Source organism: Mastigoproctus giganteus, chromosome 1, assembly GCF_048544385.1.
Source record: "Mastigoproctus giganteus isolate SK-2022 chromosome 1, ASM4854438v1, whole genome shotgun sequence".
NCBI classification, from domain to species: domain Eukaryota; kingdom Metazoa; phylum Arthropoda; class Arachnida; order Uropygi; family Thelyphonidae; genus Mastigoproctus; species Mastigoproctus giganteus.
Genome location: NC_143575.1, coordinates 95,351,502 through 95,374,213, shown reverse-complemented (window position 1 = coordinate 95,374,213; position 22,712 = coordinate 95,351,502). Strand labels below are relative to the sequence as shown.

Below are 22,712 nucleotides of genomic sequence, written 5' to 3'. Positions count from 1 at the left end.
TGGAGAGGTGTATTGAATGTAGAGGAAATTACTTTGAAAAAATTAAATAAACAAAGCTGTATTGCAAAACTTTCCTAGTACCCTTTGTAGTGGGCCAACCAATCAGAGTGTTTTATAATGGGGGATTTTCCCTTCCCAGATAACAAGGCTTTTGTGGATTTATTGAATGATTGTTTTCTACAGCAGCATGTTAGAGAGGCAACCAGAGGGAGTAACACTCTTGATCTGATTATCAGCAGTGATTCTTCATGCATTAAGAATCTGCAAATAAAGGAACCACTAGGTGGCAGTGATCACAGTGTATTGACGTGAGATTTACTTAAAGATGTAACTACCATCAGTGTAAAGGGAAGGGTTCGGGTTTTTGTTTTCGTAAAGGTGACTACAGTGGTCTCAGAGATTTTTGAAATTCTATACAGTGTGACCAACTGATGATACCAACAGCAAATTCCAAATGGGAAGCATTCAAGGAAGTAATCTTGGACTACTAGGCTTTTTGTTCCAACTAAGAAATATTGTTCTAGGATTAGGCCGAATGGATGTCAGATGAACTAATGAGACTCGTGACACAAAAGAAAAAGCATGGGATGCATATAAATTATCAGATGACACAAAGCCTTTGGTAGATATAAGCTAATCTGTAATCAAGTCACAAAGGAGGTTAGGCAAGCAAAGGCAGATTATGAAAAATATTTGGCAAAGGACGCAAAATAAAACAGCAAAGATTTCTTTACTTATATAAACTATAAAAGGAAGGGGATGAATCAAATTGGTCCACTTGATATCAGTGGTTCCACTGTAGATGATCATTCTCAGATAGCTGCCAAACTAAATGAGTATTTTGCATCTACATTCACACATGAGGAGTTATTCAAGGAGGAGAGGGCCAGATGTTTATCAAACTCTAACAGGAAGTTAAATGATTTTGTAATAACTGAGAGAAAAGTGGAGGAGAAGTTGTTGAAGTTAAACATTAGAAAGGCACCTGGGGTGGATGGGATCTAAACAGTTATATTAAAGCAAGTGGCAAAGGAAGCAAGCAAACCCTTAGCCATAATTATGAGAGCATCCTTGGACTCGGGTGAAGTCCCATGGACTAGAGATGTCTAAATGTATCTCCAGTTCACAAAGGGGTATCAAAGTGTGACACGAGTAATTACAGTTTGACTTCTAATTAGTTTGACTTCTGTTCCAGGGAAAATAATGGAGTCATGGGTTAAAGAAGCATTGAAGGATCATCTAGACAAGACTGCAGTAATAATTCAGGCACAGCATGGGTTTGTTAATGGGAAGTCTTGCCTGACCAATTTGATTGAATACTATGACATGGTCACAAAGGAGCTGGATGCAAAAAATAGTTTTGATATCATATACTTGGATTTCAAGAAAGCTTTTGATAATGTAGAACGTGGAAGGCTACTGTACAAATTGGTGCAGTATGGCATTAAGGGCAAGTTGCTACAATGGATAAAAATGATCGAGTGGGAGAAGACAGAAAGTGGTAATCAATACACTCAGCTCCTCGTGGATTAATGTTATTAGTGGTGCCCCCCCAGGGTTCACTGTTGAGCCCATTGTTGTTTTGTATATTTATCAGTGGTATTGATGAAGCTATATCAAGTTTAATGTCAAAGTTTGCAGATGATACAAAGGTTGGCAGGGTTGTTAATAACAGTAATGATAGTTTGCTGCTGTAACAAGGTCTGGAGAAGTTGGGCAGATGGGCTGAGAAGTGGCAACTAAAGTTTAACATTGACAAATGCAAAGTACTATATATGGGTACCAGTAACCCTGGAGTAACATACCAACTGAGTGGTATTACACTGAGGGTAGTGGAAAATGAAAGAGATCTGGGGTAATTGTACAGTCAGATATGAAGTTTTCTGAGCAGCAGTGACAGGCTGCCAGGGTAGGTCGTGGGGTTTGGTTTTTTCAGAGATTATAGGAATTTTGTGAGCAGGGACAAGGACGTGATTATTCCCTTGTATAAGGCAGTGGTTGGGCCAAACCTTGAGTGCGGTGTACAGGTTCTGAAGCCTCATTTTATCAAGAATGTAGAGTTGCTAGAGCGAGTACAGAGATAGGCAACAAGACTGGTGAGGGGAACAAAGGGGTGCTGTTTTACAAAGAAAGGCTTAAGTTCTGCAATTGCAGCATCTGTCGGCTAGGTGCCTGTGAGGCAATTGAATCGAGTCATATATTGAGGAAAGACAGTTGTTGAATAGATGCGTGGAAATTTGCCTTTAGCCAGCGGGTATTTAATTGCTGGTACAAACTTCCATTTGTTGTTGTGGAAGTTGATAGCTTAAATAAATTCAAGGCAGAACTAGATAAGCATTTGGAATGGGAACGTTTTTTTTTTTTTTTTTTTTTTTTTAGCTGATGCTGTATAAGCTTGCATCATATGTCTCTACTAATGCTATAATCTATATATTTACCACCTTTGAAAAACATACGCCAGGTAAACCTTGATGATCTCATTTAGTTTCCACTCCCTTTTCTATTACTAGGGGATGTCATTGGACATAATACTCTGTGGGGTAGTGCTAACATGAACAAAAGGGATTGGATTGTCAAGCTTATGCTAGAAAAAGATCTGTCCATTCTAAATGTGGTATCTGACACCTTCTTCATGCTCACCCATACTGTACTGCAATCGACCTCTGTGCTCCCCTTCTCTCCTCCCTGTTTGTATATAGGAGGTTGAAGATAACCTTTATGGTAGTGGTCATTTCCCTTTGATATCCATCCTTTGCCAAGGGAGACCATGCCACCCATCTAGTATACCATGGTGGAAGATTGATCATGCTGACTGGAATGCCTTTAAATCTCTGGAAACATTTAATAACTCCACAGTCAGCAGGCAGCCAATTAACAAGATAGGTATGTACGTCACAAAAAGTGACATCCGAGCAGCAGCAGCAATTACAGTTCTGAAGATGTCGACATGGTTTCTACCTTTCTCAAAACCATGGTGGAATGCTGAATGCACAGCTGCAAGAAAGGTGCAAAACAAGTCGTGGGGGAAATTTTGTCCTTTCCCCACCACAAATAACCTAATTGTCTTTAAACGTGCATGTGCCAATGCACATGCACAATGGAATCTTCGATCCATTTCACATATTCCATTAGCCAGACGGTCTCGTGTAAGCTTGTCCTGGACAAAGTCTGAAGAGCACATATGCAATTCACACTATTGATCCTAGAAAATAATGGATATACCATAGCAGACCCAACTAAAATTGTGGGAGGTGTTAGCAAAATTGTCTGCCATATCATCTCCCCACCTCCATGTTTCTGGCCCTGAAACAAAAAGCTGAAAAGCAGTTTTTGAAACTGTCATCATAACTGTGAAGCATGTAATCAGCCTTTCACAGCATGGGAACTGAAAGCAGCACTATCTCTGTTCCAGGTGAGTGCCATCAAACCAAATGACATCCATTATGACATGATGAAACATCTTGCATCTGAATCTAATGATTGCCCGCTTTGTGTATACAACAGAATATATCTCGAAGATCAGTTTCAGATCAACACTCAACCATTTAATAAGAATGGAAATATCTATCTGAAATGCGAGCATCAGGAGTCGATTTTCTTTGATATGAAGAAAGCGTGTGACATGACTTGGAAATTTGGAATTCTAAAAGACATCTATAATCTTAGTCTTGGGGATCATATAGCTCTTTTTATTAAAAAATTTTTATTGAACTGCTCATTCCAAATTCATGTGAGATCCATTCTCTCTCGATCTTTTTTCCAAGAGGAGGGAGTCCCACAAGGTTCAGTTATAAGTGTTATGTTTTTTTGCTATCAAAGTTAATTCTGTTATTGAACAACTACTTCCAACTGTAAACAGTGCCCTCTTTGTCAACGACTTTACCATCTTTTTGCAGTAGTGCAACATGAGGGTTATCGAAAGGCAATTGCAGCACATCATTGACACAGACAGTCTTCTATAGAGAAGACTGTCTGTGTACAATTTTTTCACAAACAGAACCTTCACCCTGAACCAGAATTCATGATTGGACAAAACATCATTCCAGTTGTACCTGAGACAAAATTCTTGGGACATATTTGATAATAAGTTGACATTTCTATCACATACCCATTGACTGCAGACAAATTGCACAAGGGAATTGGACCTCCTACAAGCCATGTTATCTAATAATTGGAGAGCAGACTGCTGCACTTTGCCTATAACAGACACTTGTCCGATCTAAATTAGATTATGGGTCCCAAGTGTAAGTATCAGCAAGAAACAGCATACTATGATTACTAGAACTAGTCCACCCTCAAGCCATCCGTGCTGCTACTATAGCATTTAGAACGTCTATCTAGAGTTTATACGTCGAAGCAGGCAAACCACCATACTCCGATGAAAACAGTTGTCACTAAAATATACTTTTAAACTGAAATCTCTGCCAGACAACCCTACATGGACATTGGTTTTTAAACAACTACGGGAAACTATAACACTCGTTAGACTGCCAAATGTCTCATTGGTATCCTTGTCCAAGAACTCCTAAGTAAGCTTGATATCATGGTAGACAATGTTGTCCAGTCACCAAGGCAACTACTTCTACCCTGGCATGTTTGCTTACCATCATGTGACTTCCCATTTAAAAACTGGGCTAAGACCATCACCCCATCACCCCATCTTCTCTCTACCAACAACTCTGTGCTGCCCACCGAGCCTACTGCTCTGACTTGCCTGTCTTTACTGATGGCTCAAGGTTGGGGTTATCCATCAGATTTGCTGCCATCTTCCCAGATAACTCTATATCTGGTTCCCCACAAATGCAGCATACACAGCTGAGTTGTATGCTATAGAATTAGCCTTGGACTAATAACCCTACAAGTACCAAAGGTGTATGATGTAAACTGATTCTTTAAGTATACTACAGGCTTTATTGTGAATTGAGTATAATCTTCATCCATTCCTGACCCAGATCCAGCAGATATTACATTCTTTTTCTAGGTGTTCTTTTGACATACGTTTCCAAGCCACATTGGGATTAAGGTTATGAACTGGCTGATCTCACAGCCAGGTCATCGTAACCCCACAACAACACTAGCCTGTTAGTCCTCTATACTATATGTTCTCTATACTATACCTCTCACTCAGAATACACACCCCTCAGGTGCCTGAGTGAGAGGAAGAATCTGATCAGCATTGAGCTTGCTCAAATCCATATAACGGCAAATCCATATAACAAATCCATATATATAAATACATATAACGACTTAGATTACAAACGTAATATAATTAATAACATAATTAATTAATAAATTAATAGAATCATGACTCAGACCAGAGCAGCAAAGCAAAAGGCTCAAGCTAATGGAAGTGCTATGGCTCAGAGCAGAACTGAGGGGGGCAGTTGTCCTCTGACTCACAGCCTTATAAAATGCACTGTTTGCTTGATGTTTGCAGAACAATCGGGTACGGGACATGATACTGCCAAGGGGGATGTCTTTGTGTGTGCGCGATGCAAGGAGTGTATTGATATCAGGCAACAACTCGGTGTTCTTATGGGCCTATATGAGAGCTTGAAGGACAGGGTGGATGCCCTCGAAGAAACTAAATTGAGGGGCCCATCAAGCTCTCAGCTGCCCACATCAACGCCAGAGCTTGCACTTGGGCATCGCGTGACACAGAGACAACCCCCAAGGCAGAATGCGCTGGTCCCGAAGGAACTAGTAGTTGTTGGTGACTCTATTGTCAGGGAAACGGGGAACATGCTTTGTAAAAAGGATAGGTGGAACAGGACCAGGGTATGTCTGCCAGGGGCAAAGGTTGATGACGTTGTAGAGCGAATATCATCTTTTAAGGGCACAAAAGGCGATATAGTTGTACACGTTGGCACTAATAATATTAAGAGTAGGAGACCGGCAGAATTACTTAACAAGTACAGGTCACTGTTGAACAAAAGCCGAGAATTAGGGTTGAATTTGAAAGTGTCTGCAATTCTGCCCAGACACGATAGGAGGGAGTATATGATGAGAGCCTTGTCGATCAATTCGGCCCTGGAAAGATTGTGCAAGGCTCAAGGGGTAGAATTTTTTTTTCAGCCTGGACTGTACTTGTTAACAGGAGAGATTGCTTCTACAGGGGGCGCCTCCGTAGCCAGGTGGGCAGGAGCAGCAGTGCGTAATACACGCTTCTTGATTAGACCGGGGTTCGAGCCCGTGACCACCAAATACGGAGGATGTGGAAAGGTCAAGGAATGACCACCGCATATCCCCGGAGCAATATGGCCTTAGTTGCTAATGCTCCCAAAAAAAAAACCAAAACCAAACCAGCTTCTACAGGGATGGGATACACTTAAATAGAAAGGGTGCAAGAATATTTGCTGATGCTATCGAGGCAGTGTTAGGTGGGTCGGAAAACTGCTAGCTTGGGGGGAGACAAAGACCAATAGATTGACAGTAGCCACTGGCACAGGTGAAAGAGATTCTTGCACTGCTTCTATTAGAATGAGCAGAAGCCTGAAAAACAAGATGCATGGTATTTCAGAGACTGCTGGGAGCCATTGCGGTACAAGTAAACACATGGGTTGTGTTAGGGTAGATAAGAATAGAAACAGGTGCCGGTATACTTGCGTGTACACCAATGCCAGGAGTTTAGTAAATAAATTTGATGAATTTGAGGTGTATTGCTCAAAACATCGAAGGCAGATATTGTTGGGATATCAGAGACGTGGTGTCACACAGATATAAGGGATGCGGAACTGCAATTTGGGGAGTACAACGTCTACAGAAAGGATAGACAGGATAGGAAGGGGGGAGGTGTTATGCTATTAGTTAAGAAACACATAAAAACCAAGGAAGTGAAGCCAGTTGACATCGCTGGACAGTGCAGTGTGGAGTCAGTTTGGTGTGACATAAACATTGGGAGATCAAAATTGAGAGTAGGAGTGTGCTATAGGCCTAATGACTCTGATGAGTATAATAAGGAACTGTACAGGGAAATAGAGTGGGCCAGTAAATCAGAGTGTCTTATAATGGGAGATTTTAATTTCCCAGATATTGACTGGATTTTGGGGGCTGGTTACTCACACACTAGCAGGGCTTTTGTGGATTTATTGGATGATTGTTTTCTACATCAGCATGTTCGGGAGGCAACTAGAGGGAGTAATACTCTTGATTTGATTATCAGCAGTGATTCTTCATGCATTAAGAATCTGCAGATAAATGAACCACTAGGTGGCAGTGATCACAGTGTGCTGAAGTGGGATTTACTCAAAGAGGTAACTACCATTAGGGGTAAAGGGAAGGGTTATTGCTTCCGTAAAGGCGACTACGATGGACTGAGACAGTATTTAAATTCTATACAGTGGGACCAACTGATGATGTTACCAACAGCAAATTCAAAATGGGAAGCATTCAAAGAACTTATCTTGGAAGCTACTAGGCTTTACATACCAACTAAGAAATATTGTTCAAGGTTTAGGCCAAAATGGATGTCAGATGAACTAATGAGGCATATGGCAGAGAAGAAAAATGCATGGGATACATACAAATTAACACATGACACAGAAGCCTATGATAGATACAAGTTGATATGCAACCAAGTTACAAAGGAGGTTAGGCAGGCGAAGGCAGATTACGAGAAATCCTTGGCAAGGGATGCAAAGAAAAACAGCAAAGAGTTCTTTACTTATGTAAACTCTAGAAGGAAGGGGATGAATCAGATTGGTCCACTTGATATTGATGGGTCAAGTGTTGATGATCCTGCTCAGGTAGCTAACAAACTAAATGAATATTTTGCATCGACATTCACACATGAGGAGTTATTCAGCGAGGGGAATGCCAGAGGTGTGTTCAACTCTAGCAGTAAGCTTCAGAATCTTGAAATAACTGGGAGTAAAGTGGAGGAGAAACTGTTGAAGATAAACACAAGAAAGGCACCCGGGGTGGATGGGATCTATCCAGTTATATTAAAGGAGGCAGCAAAGGAGGTACCCATAGACTGGAAATGTGCAAATGTGACCCCAATTCACAAAGGAGGATCAAAGGCTGACACAAGTAATTATAGACCTGTGAGCTTAACTTCTGTTCCAGGAAAATTAATGGAGGCACTGGTTAAAGAAGCACTGCAGGATCATTTAGACAAGACTTCAGTTATAGCTCAGACACAGCATGGTTTTGTTAAGGGGAATTCTTGCCTGACCAACTTGATTGGATACTATGATGCAGTCACAAAAGAACTGGATGCAGGGAATAACTTTGATATTATATACTTGGATCTTAGAAAGGCTTTTGATACTGTTGCACATGGAAGACTGCTACACAAATTGGAGCAGTGTGACATTGGAGGCAAATTGCTGCTATGGATAAAGGGGTGGTTGAGGGGGAGAAGACAGAGAGTGGTAATCAATGGACACTGCTCATCGTGGACTGATGTTATTAGTGGAGTCCCTCAGGGCTCAGTGTTGGGTCCATTATTGTTTTCTGTATTTATAAATGATATTGATGATGGTATATCGGGCTTAATGTCCAAGTTTGCAGACGATACAAAGATTGGCAGGGTTGTCAAGGACACTACTGACACTATGCTGCTGCAACAGGATCTGGAAAGGTTGAGCAGATGGGCTGAGAGGTGACAAATGAAGTTTAACATTGACAAATGTAAAGTACTACACATGGGAAACAGCAACCCCAGAGCAACGTATCAACTCTGTGGTACAACACTGACAGTGGTAGAGAATGAAAGAGACTTGGGGGTGGTTGTGCAGGCAGATATGAAGTTCTCTGAGCAGTGCAGACGGGCTGCAAGAGTAGCTCATGGAGTATTGTCAATGATATACAGGAATTTTTCCAGCAGGGATAAGGAGGTGATTATTCCATTGTATAAGGCGATGGTCAGGCCACACCTAGAGTACTGTATACAGGTCTGGAGGCCTCATTTCAAGAAGGATGTAGAGCTGCTGGAACGAGTACAGAGAAGGGCAACAAGATTAGTGAATGGAACAAAGGGGTGCTCTTACGAAGAAAGGCTTAAGTTTTGCAAATTACAGTGTCTGGAGACTAGGCACCAGCGAGGTGATCTGATAGAGGTGTATAAAGCCTTGAATGGTTTAAGCATGCTCAATGCTGATGGGATTCTTCCTCTAGCTCAGAAAAATCACCTGAGAGGGCATAAATTCAAATTGAGGAAAGACGGATGTAGGATAGACGTGCGGAAATTTGCCTTTAGCCAGCGGGTGGTTGGTTGGTGGAACAGACTTCCATCCCTTGTGGTGTAGGTTGATAGCCTAAATAAGTTTAAGGCTCAGCTGGACAGGTATTTTGAACGAACAGAGGGGTGAAGTGGAAGTGGTTTTTTTTTTTTTTTGGCTGATGCTGCATAAGCTTGCTTTCTTGCATCAAATGCCTCTGCTAATGCTAATGCTAAATCATTTAAGGCCATGAACACCTCAATCAGGTCACCATGCAGGTGCCTAGTCTCCAGACACTGCAATTTGCAGAACTTTAGCCTTTCTTGGGGAAACGAAGGGTTGCTGTTACCAAGTATGGTCGATTGCTGGAACAAACTTTCATCAGTCATTGTGAAAGTTGAAATAAATTCAAGGAAAAACTGGACAAATGTTTCGAATGAATGGATTTTTGAATTGGGAAGTTTTTTTTTTAAGGTTGCTTTCTTGCATCATATGCCTCTACTAATGCTATACAGACTACAGGCAACTAATACACTTTACATTACTCTCCTAATGGCAACAATCTTGGCATGGGCAGGTTATGAACAGTCTTTCTCAGATAAAGCCTGTAATCCAACTCTGGCAGTCAAGTCTGTGCAGGAACCATAGAGAGAAAGTTGTTCTAGCTCACCTCTGCATAGAATGTTCATATCTAATGCATGCTTTTCTGCTGAAGGCAAATGACTCTTCTAGGTATGAGAACTGTCACCTTTTTAACCATTCATCACATTTCAATCAAGTGTCCAGGTTTCAGAAATGAATGAGTTTTATATTTTATCACTTTTAGTCATCTAGCTGAGCCTTATGCACTTGGTCAGATATTGTCCATGTGTCTACTATTTTTAGCTATTTAAAATCAATAAATCTTTTACCTCACCTTTAAACTTTACTTTTATTCTTATTTCTTTATTGTTATATATTTTATACCTTTTTATTCCTGCACTGTTATATACCGTGATGTAGTGACCTAATTCGTTAGGTCACTGAAAGCTTAACTGTCATTTTATATGACCTAGTTTTGGCACCTTTTAGCTTAGTTTCTAATTTGCCAGTAAAACCCAATCCAACCAACCAATCTGATGATGATTTTAGCATTTTTTCATGTTCATTCAAGAAAAAGATCACGAAAAGATAACACTGCAGCAAGCCATTTGTTCTCACCGCGTGAGCAGTGGTTAATGGTTTCACATTCTTGCCTGTGAAGGCCATTTTTCATACTTTTTTGTTGCAATTAGAACATTCATTGTAAGCAGAACTAAAACTTAGATAAAATGCGTTCTAGTGGAGTCCAAGACAATTTCTATGACTTGTATTTGATGAAAAGTTTACTTTTCTCTAACGCATCTTTCAGATGCTGAGAGTGTAAAATGTCCTTTGTACTATTTCATGTAGCAATTGGGTTGCAGACTGTTCCACCTTATGCCACATCTTTTGTGCATGCTTTCTAAAGCAGACCCTTCGACGTGGGCACCTGTACGTGGTTAGGGGACCTCCCAGTGATGCCGCTGGTTTACCAGATTAGCATCACTGGGATCTAACGCCCAATACCTTGGTTCCAGGTTTACATCATTGGAATCCGGTGTGTGCAGCCGTGCGCCGTGACCCGTGGAATTCGGAAAGGGGGATCCTGGTGGTTGACGGGCCCAGCCTTAATACACAACTTTGGCCCCTACTTCGACAAGACGGGTGGTCCCGGACTGGCCTGACTGGGATCAATCAGCAGGTGGTTCTTACTGCTAGGGTTAACTGCATTCCAATAAGTCTCCCTCCCTTTGGTCCTGGGACGGGATCAAGGCTTATTGGAAACGTGGGCATGGTGCTTGCTCCTAAGCGAACTTGGCGTCCCATTCGTGTGCGCAGTACCTGCTAGTTCACGAGTGGGCATTCCCTCTTAGGGCTCCGTGTTGGGTGAGGTACTTAGGGCATCGGAAATTTTTATCTTACTCTTATGAGTATTATAAATTCTAATTCTTCTGGGGCCCCAACAAGGCCCCTACCTAATTGAGATGAAACCACAGAAAATACCTCTGCAAAAAGAGCCAGGACTGAGGATAATACACCACCACCATCAGTGACACCGCTTTTCCTCATTCTCCATTCCACCGGAGAGCAGTCAATTGGAAAGATGTCACCCTTCTTTATCCAGAAAGGATTAGAAGGGTTGGCAGGGTTACATAAATCTGTAAAAAGACTGCGTTCTGGCGACTTTTTGGTCGAAGCTTCTATCACAAAACAAGCGGCAAAATCATAAAATCTACATCCATAGGGGGAATACCTATCACCGTAACCCCCACAAAACTCTGAATTCTTCACGAGGTGTTATATCAGAGTGGGACCTTCTTCATGCCTCCGAAGAAGAAATCTGCTCTGAATTGAAAGACCAAGGAGTGACAGCTGTCAAGAGAATATTGATACGAAAGGATGGGAATCTCGTCCCTACCCGAGTTCTTATCTTCACGTTCAACTCCCCACGGCCTCCAAGTTCCATCAAGGCAGGCTATCTAAACTGCCCGTGAGGATTTATATCCCAAACCTACTGAGGTGTTTTAGATGCCAAAAATACGGCCACTCACAAATATCTTGTCATGGTAATCCTGCCTGTGCTCGATGTGGTGTTAAAGACCACGAGAGCAAGGAATGTTCAGCTTCAAAACCGATCTGTGTCAATTGCCAAGGAGAGCACCACGCCTACCCTAGAGCATACCAGTGGTGGAAGGATGAAAAATAAATCCCTTCATATGCCCAGAATGTTTTTGCTAAGTGCACTATTGGTACACAAACTGAGATGACTATACCACCAAGAGAGTCATTCACTCCGATTGCACACTATTTATTGAGTTCACAAAAGCCCACCCAAAAAAACACAATCAGCTGCCGCTCCTATATCCGTACCTCCTAGTGTTCCACCACTACCAAAACCAAGTGGTAAAGAAAAGTTAAAAAGTTCGGAAGAGTCACCCGTAATACCAGAAACAGTGGATGTTGAGAATAAGGAGGTATGGATGAATCAGTCTTGGAACTCTTTGCGGAGGAAGAAATGGACATGGGACAGCATCCACACTTCCCCAAAAAAGATAAATCCAAGAGGTTAGGCGCCTCCGTAGCCAGGTGGGAAGGAGCAGCAGTGCATAACACACGCTTCTTGATTAGACCGGGGTTCGAGCCCGTCACCACCAAATACGGAAGATGCAGAAAGGTCAGGGAATGACCACTGCATATCCTCAGAGTAATATGGCCTTAGTTGCTAATGCTCCTAAAAACCAAATAACAAACAACAATAACAAACAATAAATCCAAGACTGACAAAAGTAAGCCCTCAGCACCTCGGAAGTTGCCTGATTCCTACAATCGAATTGTCGTGGATTCCGGTGAAATACTGATGACATCAAGGCCCTTCTGCAAAAGCACGAGCCAGTTTGCTTTTGCTTGCAGGAGACTTATCTAAAGGCAAATGATGACCCCACCATGCATAACATCACAATTTTTCGTAAGGACAGAATTTCGGATGGTCCTGCTCATGGAGGAGTGGCTATCCTTGTAGGCAACCAGACTCCAGTTCAGGCCTTGCTACTTACAACCAGCATAGAGGCTGTTGCAATGCGCCTTACAGTTGGATTTCTATTAACCATCTGTTCAATTTATTTGCCACCTGGGACTGACATCTCCCAGGAAGCCTTGATGATCTTGTAACGCAGTTGCCTCCCCCTTTCTTACTTCTAGTAGATTTTAATGAACAAAACACCCTGTGGGGTAGTGCTAGCAATAATGGAAGAGGACGAGTCATAGAGCATATGCTAAATGACAATGACGTCTCCCTTCTAATTGTGGGAACCAACACATTCTTCCACATGCCTACCCATGCGCTTTCTGCCATTAATCTTTCTATCTGCTCCCTCTCTCTACTCCCTTCACTGACTGACTTGGGAAGTGGAGGAGAACCCATATGGAAGTGATCACTTCCCTGTGATAACCTGCTTTTACAGTGGGAGCAAGTGTGTCTTCCCTTCAGGTTACCACGGTGGAAGACTGGTCAGGCTGACTGGAATGCCTTCCAACATCAGGCAAATTTTGACCTTAATGCAGTCAGTGAGGAGCCTATCAATGATGCAGTCACGTTCATCACAAAAAATATCGTCCATGCAGCTGCCAATATCGTACCAAAAACATCTGCCCGGTTTCCACCTTTTCCCAAGCCATGGTGGAATTCACAATGCACAACAGCAAAAAAGGCTCAAAACAAAGTTTGGGGGATATTCCGCCGATATCCTACCACTGTTAATCTAATAGCCTTCAAACGTGTGTGAGCCAAAGCACGCTACATTCGCCATCAGAGTCAAAAGGAATCATGGATCTGTTTTACATCATGTATTCACCAGTCTACCAACACTAAGGTAGTGCCGACCGGGTTAGCCGAGTGGGTAAAGTACCTGCCCGGCAACCCAAAGGTCGCGGGTTCGATTCCCGCCTCGGGCTTGGATCAAAGTACTGCAAAAACCTTGGGAGGTGCAATATGGCCACAGAAGCCGATGCGCCAACAACTACCAAATCAAAAAAAAAAAAAAAAAAACTAAGGTAGTCTGGGATAAAATCCGAAAAATGAAGAGAAAATATACATCCCACCCCTCATCGATCCTAGACTATAATGGATGCACTATTGCAGAGCCCACTACAATAGCCAGTGCTCTTGGGGAAACATTTTCAAACATCTCTGGAATATCATCGTATTCCCCAGAGTTTCTGGTCCTGAAACATAAAAGAGAAAAAGAGGAACTAAATTTAACATCGAAAGGCCTTTTCCCTACAACGTGCCGGCTTTCACTCTGCAGGAACTAAATAGAGCTCTCTATCATTCCAAGGCAAGTGCTGTTGGACCAGATGGCATCCATTATGAAATGCTTAAACATCTCTCACTAACATCTATGGATCGCCTGCTTGTTCTTTTTAACAGAATCTATATAAAAGAGCAATTTCCGGATTCCTGGTGCATAGCACTTGTGCTTGCCTTTGCGAAGCCAGGAAAGGATCCTAAACTCCCTACTAATTACCATCCTATAGTTCTGACGAGCAGTCTGTGCAAAATCCTGGATAGAGTGGTTAATTTTCGGTTAATGTGGTATTTAGAATCAAATGATCTCTCCAGAATCCAGTGAGGCGTCCAAAAAAACAGATCAACTCTTGATCATTTAATTAGACTGGAAACATCCATCCAGGATGCTTTCCTAAAACTCGTACATTTGGTGTTAGTGTTCTTTGACATGGAGAAGGCGTATGACACAACTTGGAGATTTGGCATCTTAAAAGATTTGTATAGCCTTGGTCTTAGAGGGCATCTCCCCATTTTTATTAAAAACTTTTTAGCCAATCGATCTTTCCAAGTTCGTGTGGGATCTTCACTCTCTCTTCCCTTCTGCCAAGAGGAGGGAGTACCACAAGGATCAGTATTAAGTGTCACGCTTTTCGCCATCAAAGTAAATTCTATCACAGAACAGAATCCTCCAACTGTAAACAGCACCCTCTATGTTGATGATTTTAGCATATTTTGTCAGTCATGCAACATGGGGGTTATTGAAAGACAACTGCAACAAGCCATCAATCTCCTTAATTCCTGGGCACTTGCTAATGGCTTCATTTTCTCGCCGGAGAAGACCGTTTGTGTACACTTTTGTCGTTTTTTTTTTTTTTTTTTTTTTTGATTTGGTAGTTTTTGGCGCATCGGCTTCTGTGGCCATATTGCACCTCCCAAGGTTTTTGCAGTACTTTGATCCAAGCCCGAAGCGGGAATCGAACCCGCGACCTTTGGGTTGCCGGGCAGGTACTTTACCCACTCGGCTAGCCCGGTCGGCACTTTTGTCGTAAGTGCAATCTTAATCCTGAACCTGAATTAAGGCTTGGACAAAATGCTATTCCAGTAGTGTCAGACACAAAATTCTTGGGACTTGTGTTTGATAAAACATTGACCTTTCTAGAACATATTCGTCAACTTCGTACAAAGTGCACGAGGGAACTAAATATTCTTTGCTCTCTTTTCCCTCTACATGTTGGGGAACAGACAGGTGCACCCTACTACATATTTATCTTGCACTTGTACGATCCAAATTAGACTACGTGGACCAGGTATACTCCTCAGCCAGAGACAGTGTACTTCAATGGCTGGACTGTGTCCACCATCAGGCTATCCGTATCGCTACTGGAGCATTTCGAACATCTCCTGTCCAGAGCTTATACGTCGAAGCAAATGAACCATCGTTATCCCTTCGACGTAGGCAGTTGTCTTTAAACTATGCTTTAAAGTTGAAATCCCTGCCAGACCATCCTACGTCGACATCCGTTTTTGAGCCACGTTGGGAAAACTTGTACAATATCCGTCAGACTGCCAACCGACCTTTTGGTATTCGTGTCCAAGAGTTACTCAGAGAGTTTAACATCATGGTAGACAAGGTTGCACAAACACCAAAAGAAACTCTTCCATCCTGGCATCTCATACTCGATCGTGCGACTTTTCCCTTAAGAAATGGGTAAAGTCTGAGACTCCATCATCTGTCTACTAGCAGCTCTATTCTGCACACCGAGCTGAGCACTCCGTCTTCCTGCCAGTTTACACAGACGGCACGAAGTCTGAATTGTGCGTAGGATCTGCAGTTGTCTTTCCGGACACTATAATATCTCAGCAGATTCTTCCTGAATCCAGCATATACGCTGCAGAGCTGCATGCTATAGAGTTACCTTGGATCACATTTGAACTTGTCAATGCCAAAGGTCAATAATATATTCTGATTCTTTGAGTGTATTACAGGCTTTATTATCTTTGAGACACAACTCTCATCCAGTTCTCTGTCGGGTTCAGCAGAAGATACATTCTCTTCATGAATACAAGTTTGATATCCGCTTCTGCTGGATTCCTAGCCAAATTGGGATAAGGGGAAATGATTTGGCTGACACTGCAGCCAAATCAGCAGCTCCCACTAATAATCGTTGCCTGTCAGTCCCCTATACAGAATACAGGCAAATAATATGCAACAAGATATATTCCCAATATCAAGAACTATGGCATAGAGAGAGAGAGAGAGAGAGAGAGAGAGAGAGAGAGAGAGAGAGAGAGAGAGAGAGAGAGAGAGAGAACAAATAAATTATACCAGATAAAGCCTGTAATAAAAACATGGCAGTCCAGTCTGCGCAGGAATCGGAGCGAGGAAGTTGTTCTTGCTCGACTCCGCATAGGACAGTCATCTGACACATTCGTTTCTGCTGAGGGCAGATGACTCTTCTATGTGCGAGTCTTGACACCATTTTATCAATAAAGCATATTTTAATAGATTGTGTTAATTTTACCCATGTTCGCAATATATATTTTACCGCTTTTACTCATCCGACTGGGCCTTATACACTCAGTTAGATTTTATCAATGACCACGTGTCAGCAGTTTTTAAGTTTTTACAAGCTACTAATATATACACGCATATATAAATTGGATAATTTACCTTTAAACTTATACTGCCTTATATATATATATATACATATAAATAACAATTTGACGAGTAACTTTTTTAAAGGTTACCAGAATTTATCTTTGTTGATATTTAATATTGTCTTGACGCAGTATAACCGTAGTCGTTTTTGCACCAATAAAATCAAAATCAATCAATCTAAAGCAGATTATATGTTCCAGATATATGCATTAGTTACAATGGCCCAATTGACTATCAAGCAGCCCATATTAGCATTAGCATTAGTAGAGGCATATGATGCAAGAAAGCAAGCTTATTCAGCATCAGCCAAAAAAAAAAAAAAAAAAAACACACACACACCACTCCCATTTCACCCCTCCGTTCGTTCAAAATACCTGTCCAGTTGAGCTTTAAATTTGTTTAGGCTATCAACTTCAACAACAAGTGATGGAAGTCGGTTCCACCAACCAACCACCCGCTGGCCAAAGGCAAATTTCTGCACATCTATCCGACATCCGTCCTTCCTCAATTTGAATTTATGCCCTCTCAGGTGATTATTCTGAGCAAGATGAAGAATCCCATTGGCATTGAGCATGCTCAAACCATTCAAAGCCTTATACACCTCTATCAGATCACCTCGCCGGTGCCTAGTCTCCAGACTCTGTAATTTGCAAAACCTAAGCCTTTCTTCGTAAGAGCAACCCTTTGTTCCATTCACTAATCTTGTTGCCCTTCTCTGTACCCGTTCCAGCAGCTCTACAACCTTCTTGAAATGAGGCCTCCAGACCTGTATACAGTACTCAAGATGTGGCCTAACCATTGCCTTGTACAAGGGAATAATCACCTCCTTATCCCTGCTAGAAAAATTCCTGTATATCATTGACAAGACACCATGAGCTACTCTTGCAGCTCGTCTGCACTGCTCAGAGAACTTCATATCTGCCTGCACAATTACCCCCAGGTCCTTTTCATTCTCCACCACTGTCAGTGTAGTACCGCAGAGTTGATACGTTGCTCTGGGGTTACTGTTTCCCATATGTAGTACTTTACATTTGTCAATGTTAAACTTCATTTGCCACATCTCAGCCCATCTGTTCAACCTTTCCAGATCGTGTTGCAGCAGCATAGCGTCAGTAGTGTCCTTAATAACCCTGCCAACCTTTGTATCATCTGCAAACTTGGACATTAAACTTGATATTCCATCATCAATATCATTCATAAACACAGAAAACAACAACGGACCCAACACTGAACCCTGAGGAACTCCACTAATAACATTAGTCCACGTTGAGCAGTGTCCATTGATTACCACTCTCTGTCTTCTGCCACTCAACCATCCCCTTATCCATAGCAGCAATTTGCCTCCAGTGCCACACTGCTCCAATTTGTGCAGCAGTCTTCCATGTGCAACAGTATCAAAAGCCTTTCTAAGATCCAAATATATAATATCAAAGTTATTCCCTGCATCCAGTTCTTTTGTGACTACATCATAGTATCCAATCAAATTGGTCAGGCAAGACCTGCCCTTAACAAAACCATGCTGCATCTGAGCTATAACTGAATTCTTGTCTAGATGATCCTGCAGTGCTTCTTTAACCAGTGCCTCCATTAATTTACCTGGAACAGAAGTTAAACTAACAGGTCTATAATTACTTGTGTCAGCCTTTGATCCTCCTTTGTGAATATTGCTATTGAACATTCCAAATGTCTCTTTCAGAATATACCTTGAAGCAATTGCATATTCTTTGTTACTTTGATGGAAGCAGCTATCATTACAGTATAATTTTAAGCTGAAACTGCATTATGTCACTTTGGTAAACTCCAGATCTTGGGTAACTATTCCATATTTCGACAAACAGACAGGAACAAAGCAGTGATTGGTAGGTGCCACTCACTGCTTTCCCCGCACACTGTCCCCCTAAGTTGATATGCCTATGGTATTTATCCCACCCACTTGCTGCTGTTTTTAAATCGGGAACTTGTTTTCCGATTTTAAAACAGGAGGGTAGGGGTGGGGGATAAACACCCTATATAACCAAAGCACCCTTTCCTTGATGACACAAAACAATCAGAAAGAAAACACCTTCACAATAACCACCCAATCACAGAACTCGACCGTACAATCACTCTGTTCTACGACCACTCCCACTGTGTGGAGATAAGTGGTACCCAAATAATGGATTTAGGCGTCACTTTTTATTTGAAATGCATGCTTGCCTTTATTGCTTATCAACACCTGATCACTGGTAAGTAGGCTCAAAGTTCCTTAATCTTACTTAAGTGTTAAATTGCTGTAGTGTTAAGCATCTAACTTCCTGTGGAGGATGACTTTGATCACTGGGTTCTTGGGTCATTCACTCACAGCTGTTCATACCTACTTATCGATGAGTTGGTCATAAAGTACTGGAACCACGAGATAGGTAATAACTATTTATTTGAAGAGATGCACTTCAAGTTTTTATTTGAGGCATATGTTTGATACATGGGCAACCAATGGCTGTAAAGTATATAACTGGATAATTTTGTATAAATTTCAAATTTCTTTATGAAAATAATAGCAGAGAGGAATTTCTTTTGTGAACAACTTCAGGGTTCACAAATTGCAATTTGAGAATCACTAGTATAACTAAGATATGTTAATTTTGCTTACATATTATTCAGTGGTCATAAAAAAGGGAAAAAAAAAACAGTAAAATTTTCACTGATTAAATTACATACTTATATTAAATATGTTTCCATTGACACTGAACATAATTCTCATCTGTTAAAGTTAGCAAGCATTTAACGTGTCATATGCAGAGTGTGAAATAATATCATTAATGTGCACGTAGCAGATAAACAATACAAAATACAGTTTAACCATAATAGTTACTAGGCCATGCCCAATCCTTCTTATTCAGTGTTTGATAAATGTTTTTATTTTATTATATTTTGTAATATATATAAATAATCTTTTAATACTTTGTTTTCAGATATATTAGTGTTCTACCATCAATTCTACTGTCTGTACCTATTGATCCGGGGGTTGCAAAGCAGATACGGCATACAGAAGATATTCAGGTTTCTAGGAAGTCTCAGTGGAAAGTTTTAGCTTCTGCTGGCCAGCAAGCAAAAGGTAATGTACATAATATAACTCTTTATCTTCAGTGAATTAAATTAATGAGGAATAAGTGTGAATACTTTTTTATGCAGTGTTATTGCTTTGGAACCTGAAGGAACTTTCTCAATGCCAATGGGACTCTTCATCTTTCTCAGAATAATCACCTCAGAGGGCATAAATTCAAATTGAGGAAGGACGGATGTCGGATAGATGTGCGGAAATTTGCCTTTGGCCAGCGGGTGGTTGGTTGGTGGAACCGACTTCCATCACTTGTTGTTGAAGTTGATAGCCTAAACAAATTTAAAGCTCAACTGGACAGGTATTTTGAACGAACGGAGGGGTGAAATGGGAGAGGGTTTTTTTTTTTTTTTTTGGCTGATGCTGAATAAGCTTGCTTTCTTGCATCATATGCCTCTACTAATGCTAATGCTAACTTTCCAATTTCGTATCTTTTTTTAGTATTAGGTTATTCAAATAGATGTTTCAAGGTAGTGCACTCTCTACTGTGTTATTTAACTTGGTTTTGGAAGTGGCTGTCAGCAAATGAGAAGTGGATGGATGCATAGGCACAAAGACAGTGCAGGTCTGTGCATATGCTGATGATGTTGCTATTATCAGTAGGACTAAAGGTGCACTGGAGGAAACAGTGGCCAGGCTGGATAGTGAAGTATAAAGAAGAGGACTCAGGATAAATGAAGTAAAACCAAAATATATGGAAGTCCATCAAATGGCAGATAACCTTTAAAATTTAAGAACCAGTGGCTTTTCATTTGAGCATATTTAGAATTAAAAAATGATGTGATTTTATAACTACATGCAACCAATGAGATGGATGTTACCCACCTCTTCTTTTGTAAGAAAGACAAAACAAAAATAGATAGATACAAGCAAACTTCAACTAAAAAGCTGTCAGAACCAAAAACAGCTGATAATGTTACATAATGAAAAGAATTATTCAATGGAATTGTAGAGGCTTTCGGAATACAAAAGACAATTTGCAGGATCTTATTAATCAGTATTGAACCAGCAAGCATAGCTATATAGGAAACTCTTTTAAATTAACTAGTGTGTTCTATTAAAAATTATACTATCATTAGACGAGATAGGACTATTGACATGCCAGCTCATAAAGGGATGGTGATTATTGTCAGAAACAACATTTCATCCAAACGTGTTTCTCTTCAGATTTCTTTTAAAGTAGTGGCAGTGTGCATTGTAATTGGTACTCTCCACACACACACACACACACCACAAATGTCTAACACTGATGGAATGACATGTAACAAAGCAAAATAGGCAAAGAATAAAATGTGTAACTTATTTCATATGTATCCCGATCTCATAATCCCCTTAAATAAAAAACAAAAATAATTAATTACTAAATTACAAATTACAAAAGAATTAATGCCATGGCAAGATAAATAAAACAAATTAAGACTCCTGGATACACTTTGCATTACTAAGGACACAGATACCAGATTAATATGGTTGAAAATTCAGCAGCTAAATTGGAAGTACTTGCCACTGTCTTTTGCAATCTTTAATTGGAACAGAGAGGGCATATTACCATTGTCAACACCTTTTATAAAGTAGCAGCAGAACACAACACCTTATAAGTACAGTGATTCCCAAGGGGTCATTTTTAGGTTGAAAAAGCATATTCAATATCACAAGAATATATTTATTTTTGATTTTCGTAACATGATTATATTTTTTTTTAATCAGAAAACCACAGAAATATATACATATGGTTATCTTATTACAGAAATAATGACAGTTTAAATGGCATCATCTATGACACAGTAGTGCACTTTGCATAACTTGTCTCATTACTTCCCACATGTGCTGCTATAGTACCAATGATATGAAGTACAACAGCCGAGAACACTTGTTACACTAGTTACATCCTGATGGTGACAAAAAAAAAAGGGGAAAAAAAAAAGAAAGAAAGAAAATTTGATGAGTTTAATGTATATTAAAAAAGATGGGCTGCAAATTCTTAAGTGTGTTGTATGTTGTAAGCATGTCATCACTGAACAGTGATGGCATGTGCTTTCCCAACTGAAACAACATTTGAACCAAAATCACCCAAATCTAGCTAAAAAAGCTTTCAGAGGGTTTTTTTCCCCCCCAAGTGAGAATCCCTGCAGCATATGAAATTGGAAGGTACTGGAACATACTTTCAGATATCTATGAAGATGTGTGAAAGCTTTGTTATGAAATATTTTTGAATCACAAAGCAAAAGAAATCTCATACCATTGGAGAAACTCAAAGCCTTGCATTCTGATTGCTGCCAAAATTTTACTTGGAGAGGAAATTGAGAAAAAATTATAGAATATTTCTCTGTTTAATTCTGCAAAAGATCAAATTGTCGCCCTTTTTTTGATGAATCTTACCAATGTAGGAAATTGTGCAAACCTACTAAGCAATGTGTAGTTCACAATACTGTGGAAGAAGAAATGATATTTTCTCATGCCTTGAAAATCACTATTAAAGCTGTTGATATCTTTAATGCTATTTCACAATTCTTCGGAATGAATAACCTGGATTGGAAGAAATTGATTGGAGTGTGCACTGATAGTGCACCAGCAATGCTAGGCTCGTGATTGGGATTGTTGGCAAAAATTAAAGGAAAAAAGTCTGTTTATCAGGATGCAATGCATCATTCACTGTCAAGCATTGGCTTCTAAAAAATTGCCCAGCAACAGGCATGCAGATCTCAACCTCTGCATCAAGCTAGTGAATTATGTGAGAAAAACAGTGCATTAAACTCAACATCATTGTTTTCTTGCCTCTGTGAAAATTTAAATGCCAACTGGCGTTATTTATAGCCAAAGCTCTTCTGTTCTACCCTGAGGTTCGTTGGTTATTGAAGAGAAATATGCTTGGTCAGATTTTATGGGTTGAAGGAAGCAATCACCTGATTTTTGAAATGTCAAGGCCAACTGCTTCGAGCCTTCAAA

The 22,712-nt window shown here is 40.6% G+C and overlaps 1 protein-coding gene across 1 annotated transcript in view; it reads left to right on the top strand.

Moving 5' to 3' along the window:
* Positions 1–22,712, top strand: part of SCAP (SREBP cleavage activating protein) — a 512,327-nt gene that overhangs the window by 313,200 nt on the left and 176,415 nt on the right. The window contains exon 17 of the mRNA XM_090380371.1: positions 19,621–19,763. Within this exon, the coding sequence (XP_090236497.1) occupies positions 19,621–19,763 (143 nt within the window). The remainder of the gene's footprint in view (positions 1–19,620; positions 19,764–22,712) is intronic.